The 5,572-nt window shown below is 37.1% G+C and overlaps 1 protein-coding gene across 1 annotated transcript; it reads left to right on the top strand.

The window, feature by feature from the left end:
* Window positions 1-20: 20 nt before the first annotated feature.
* Window positions 21-4,774, top strand: C10H15orf48 (chromosome 10 C15orf48 homolog). Its single transcript, XM_026856484.1, has 4 exons — window positions 21-162; window positions 453-541; window positions 1,295-1,355; window positions 2,030-4,774. Exons 1-4 carry the CDS (start codon window positions 121-123, stop codon window positions 2,096-2,098), a joined length of 261 nt encoding a protein of 86 aa, XP_026712285.1. The 5' UTR covers window positions 21-120; the 3' UTR covers window positions 2,099-4,774.
* Window positions 4,775-5,572: the final 798 nt, after the last annotated feature.

The following is a 5,572-nucleotide window of genomic DNA, read 5'->3' as shown; positions in this document are numbered from 1 at the left end:
CTGCCAGGTAACGGAGCCGTCGTGCCCTTTCCCCCGGGGCCGGCGGTCGAGCCCGCGTCCCGCAGCCCGCGGTGCGGTAACAGGGAACCCGTTTGTTCCAGGTCCGCAGGCGCAGCGAGGATGAACACGAACTTCTTGCATTTACTAAAAGCAAAAAAAGAAGTAAGTTGGTCAGAGACCGTCGGTTCTGTGATAACCCCCGGGGTGGGGGGGATGCCGGCGGGCTCCAGCAGGTGTGCGGGGGTTCCCGTTTAATAACGAGAGGAAATCCAGAGGGCAAGGGACGTGTGTGAGTTAAATTCATGAAAAGCGAGATGGTGCGAATAGTAATATAGAGGTAATATATCTTAACAGGTATATAACCTCAGTTCCTTGTTCCTTGTAACCCTATTCGTGGCTCTGTGGGCACGACGCTCGTTCTTCACGTCTTTTCTCCTTTTTATGTCTTTCAGCTCATTCCCCTGGTTGGAGTAGTGTCCTTTGCAGCAGCTGGGGCACTCTTTTTTTCTGCCTATTCCCTATTCAGCAAATCCGATGTGATGTAAGCAAAATACTTCTTGCTTGGTGTTTACCCTAACTTTTTGTCTTGAGAGGTTATTTGACCATCATGTTTTGCAACAAAAAAATCTGCCGGGATGTTCCAGACTACTAGTAACAACTAAGATAGCCTCAGACTGTAAATACTGAAGGAATTAATTAATTTGGAACATAGACCAAATTATTTCTTAACTTTTGATTTAATAATTATGTTTTTTTCTTTGCTTCAGTTGTAATAGGTTTTAAATGTTCTTACAAAGAATTTCAAATTACCACGAGTTGCAGATATGTTGCAACCAGGCTATTTACTTATATACAGCATTTAATAAAATTGATAAAATGAATTTACAATTAGTTAATATTTTAATGACTTGGCTAATAATTGGAACTAAGTCCTATACTTTTTAAGTTTGGGGGGAATTTTTATATTTACTATGAAGTGATTGGAACAGGCACTTCAGCTGTCAGGGTAGGAATCCCCATATTTCTTCTGTGTCTTTATTCAGTTTTGAATTTTTTATCTTGCTTCCCTTATAACACATTATACTTGAACAACGTTGGCCTGTTTGATTCTTTTGAAGCTGCAGATAAAGCAAGCCCTCGTTGATTCCTACCCAGAATTTAAAACAAAAATGTCCCAACCTGTAACTTGTGTTTCAGGGAATTACTACTGACAATAGACTGCTCATATAAGAAAAATGTATGCAAGTTCACACCCTAAAACATAGTACCTGTTTTGTTTTCTCTTCTCTTAAAGCATTAACAAGAGTGGCAATCCAGAACCATGGGAAACTCTTGATCCTAACAAGCCTCAGAAGGTAATTTGTACAAATAATACAGTCCGTGCAAATAGCATAGAGTTCCAACACAATAACTTTAGCTACGTGTGTAAGAACTAGCAAAATATTAATGAGGAAACAAATGTAAAGCTGACATACATCTATGTAAAAGTGGAACAAATTGCTTAACTCATTACTTTGTCATGTATCTTCCCTGTATTATGATAGGGATAACGATAGGGATTCAGCTATTACATTCTAGGTCTGATCCTGAATTTATGGTGTACTTCTGGCTGGAGCTCCCCGCCCCCCAACATCCATTTACTCAATTCCATTGATAACAGTGGAAATTTGGAGCATAGAGGAACTGCTGTTTACCCCTTGCCTTGTTCCTGAATTACAAAATTGACTAAGAATGTTTCTGAGTACTGCAGCCTGAAGGGAAAAAAAAATATTAGTTTAGTAGAGCATCTAAGATAAGGAAAAACTAAATTATTTGGCATTATTATTTATTTAATAGCCAAGTAATTTTGTTCAACATATTAAACATGTCATTGGTTGCTATTTTTGTTTATTTCTGAAAGGAAAATATAAAGCTGCTGGAAACCCTTCTTCACCAGTAAACTGATGTGTGATACTGGGGGTGGGAGTGGAGTAAATGCTAACTGAGATTTTTCTAATTTCTTTCATGTTTTCCTTTGAATTTCTTTCAGCTATTAACAGTCCATCAGAAATGGAAACCCATAGACGAGCTGGAAAATGTCAGAAAGCTTACGAAGTGACAAGTTTCTGTTGCCTCAAAAAGGTACCCTATGAATCTAGTGGAATCACTTCTGCACAAACTTGACTACTGAAATCAGTGTGCGGAAATGCTTCTGCTACATTTTTAGGGTCTCCCTACATTTTTTGGACTCTGGATGAGGAGTTACATGTTGCTTTAGAAGTTGGCATACAACATCCCCATAGTCCAAAAATCTGTCTCAAATATTCAGTAGGCATTTGATGTCAAATGTTGAATATTCAGATGGTAATTATAGATAGAAAAAGCCTTCACACTTTTTGTAGAATTTTGTTTTTATCAATACATGAATTTTGTAATTTTATAGATATTTTAAATTTGTAGAACATTCCATGTAAATTCCATAAATGGAGATTACCCAAAAGCCCTTATAAATTGGGATTCCTGGTCTCTATACTGTATTTCAGTGCTGTGTACAGACCAAATAGTGATCATAGCCAGAGGATGTCTTTGTATGGCAACATATGTGGTCATAAAGCATACTTGCATTTGTTTTCTATGTTAGATGTGATGTCAATTTACATCAAAACTATCGTCCTGCTGCTCATAAGGATTTACCTTAACCCGCTGAGGAGTTTGATAGGTTATTTAAGACTATATTTGAGACTGCAGAATTAGAACATAAAAATTAAGCATGGCTAAAAGGGAATCGGAAATTAGATAATTTCCATAGTATTTAAGTATTGTTCATGTTTAAATTTAGAAAAAGTTACTACAATTAGGAAACTTGCGTTATCCAAAACTGATTACATAGTGTTAATTTCTTTTTTTTTTTTTTTTTGCCAAGGTAGTTCATGTGCAAGCTCAAATGTACTGCACAGTTAATATTTTTAAACATTTCTATATATCTGCTGTTAGGGACATCTGCTTTAACAAAGAGAAAATAACAGATTAAGATTAGGAATAATTCTGTGAAGAGACAGTTCCTCTTTAAGTATCTCTGTGTTTTCTTACGAATTGGCCACTGAAAGAATGTAATGGGCAGACCCCCAGTAAATTAATGAGGCAATATATGCATCCAATGGTAGAACAGTCCTTTTTTGGATATTTTCTGTATGTGTCCCCTTCCAAGCAGTTTCACAATATATTATGCAGTTTCTTTTACAATGGATGTTCTGAAGGCATATTACTTTCTGTGAGGAAGAAAGCAAAAGTGAAACAACTGCTAACTGGAAAAAGTCCCCCTAAGTGAGTAATAGCAAAGTGCTTTAGGTTACTCAGCTGCAGCAAAGACAAAGCTTTACTAAAGCTGCCTCTCAGATTTTAAGGGAGTTCAGCTTCAGAAGCTGTTTTCTTCAGATTTATTGATGCTGAGGAAAAAAAAAAAGTGTCAAAATGTTTTTTTTTTTATCCCATGCTTGTGCACAGATGCAACATAAATATTTGTTTATCGAGTAAGGATGACTCAGCAGCATTTATGTTTAAGAGTGAGAGAAACTACGAGACTTCAGAATATGTTCTTAGCTTTCATTTTAAGAAATGACATTGCAAGATGATTGGATAGCACACAACCACAAAAATCCAGTGCTCTGAGGAATACACGTTTTGGGTATTTTACTAGAGAAATATTTTAAAATATTTTCTGTAAGTTATTCTGTATTTCCATATTTTTACTGGACTTTCAAACAAAACAAAAAGTGTTGTGCTCTGACTTGATGCATGAAATAAATGAGTTTATTCTTCAGTAAATCACTTGTATGGTCTGTAAATATTATGACCTAAGTATCTGTCAGCATTAGGGAAATAAGTGTAAGTAATTTCTACATAATTTCTGTACTTAACGACTGGTGGTGTCTTCCAGTAGCTGGTTAAGCAGTGTGACTGCCATCAGTCACAGGTTGTTGGCTTCTCTCATCCTGTCCTGAAATATAATAGCTAAGATAATAGAATGTTTTGTTTTGTTAGCTGCTCTTTTTTTTTTAAAAAAATATAGATTTATGGGGAGGGTTTTCAATGTGAGAAATATTTTTCTGCACTTTAGAAAGATTACAAATGTTGTTAAAGTTCTTGGGACAATTTTGTGTGTTCTCAGACTGTCCCTGAAAATATTCTCTATTCTGCATAGATGAGGGCATTTTTCTTCGAAGTAGAGCACACCAAGAGCAGTTACCATATCTCCCCTTGCAACTACTCCACATAAATCTATAAAGCAATATACAGATTATTTCGTTGTTGGACAGACATCAGAGTTAAGACAGTTGAGGTTTAATTGGCTAAACTTTATGAGCTGACTTGTATGAGAACAATAAGACTTACATGTCCTGTGTTATGCAAACCCCATGACTTGTTATTCAATGGACAATTTAGAGGCCATCGAAATAATTTAACAACTTTCTTCCTTCTCTCTATTTTGTCTCATCCATTCTGTCTTGGTTTTAGTTTTGGTCTGGTGGCTTGGGGTTTTTAAAAAAAAAAAAAAAATCATATTTGCTCACCCTGTCTAGTACTTTTCCATTGAACTATATCACTTCCAACTTTCAAATTGATTACAAAGTTTTATTAAAATGCCCACCAGCTTGTTAGATTTTTAAGTATGGGTTAGAAACTGTAAGAACTGTTTTGTAATGGCTCTAATCCCCATTAGAAATGCGTCATTAAAATCTATGGTCATCTTTTTCTAACTGCAGGTGACAAGTGATTTATATGTAGAATAGCTTTCTGGAAGAATAGAAGGTTGCTTTCTGCAGTATACATACAATAATTAATTACTAATTTTTGTTATTACGGTAGTACTTACAGGCCTTAACCACAGATCTTGTATCATTGTGGTTATCCAAAAGCAGTGTGGTGTTTTTCATTTGGTTGTCTTTGCATATGATAGGCCTGGTGACAGCATTTCTCTGTGTGATGTCCCCTGGCCCTGTATTTCTCTACTGCAAGGTGCTGTTAGTATAGTACTGTACTATCTAGTTACTTCATTGGCGTGTGTGGTTTCTCTAGAAACTAGTAACTTACTGAGGAGCTTGACGCAATCATTGGAGGAAATTGTTCAGCCTGTGGTTGTCATCTGTCTCAGTGCGGAGGGTTGTTGTCCCTAGGACTAGCTGTAGAAAACAAACAAGAGTAATGGGAATGATTCACTGGATCTGGCCCAGTATTTGGTGTTGGACATTTCCCAAAAAAGCTTTCAGATTAAACAAACATGACCATGCTGCTCAGCAGAGTTTTAATTCACTGTGTGGAGTCATTGCTGTACTGCACATCCCTGCCATACGGGGAGCACACAAGATAACAAGATCACCTAGAAGTGGAACAAATGGAAATAACAAAGTGTTAGCAGGGAGGTGGACTGGGGCACTGCAGTTGGACTAAGTAACTATTGACCTTCAGGTGAATAGAGAGCGGGCAGGCTGTTTGCTGAAAGCTATCTCCCATCGTAAAACAGCCATCACAGCTAATGGCACCCTTCAGAGGAAGTCCAGAGTGAGCAGAAGAGACACCCAGTCCAAAGAGCCCT

The sequence above is a fragment of the Athene cunicularia genome (genome assembly GCF_003259725.1).
Source record: "Athene cunicularia isolate RWA chromosome 10 unlocalized genomic scaffold, athCun1 chr10_part1, whole genome shotgun sequence".
NCBI lineage: Eukaryota > Metazoa > Chordata > Aves > Strigiformes > Strigidae > Athene > Athene cunicularia.
The sequence above is the reverse complement of the archived record's forward strand: the minus strand, read 5'-3'. Positions and strand labels throughout refer to the sequence as shown.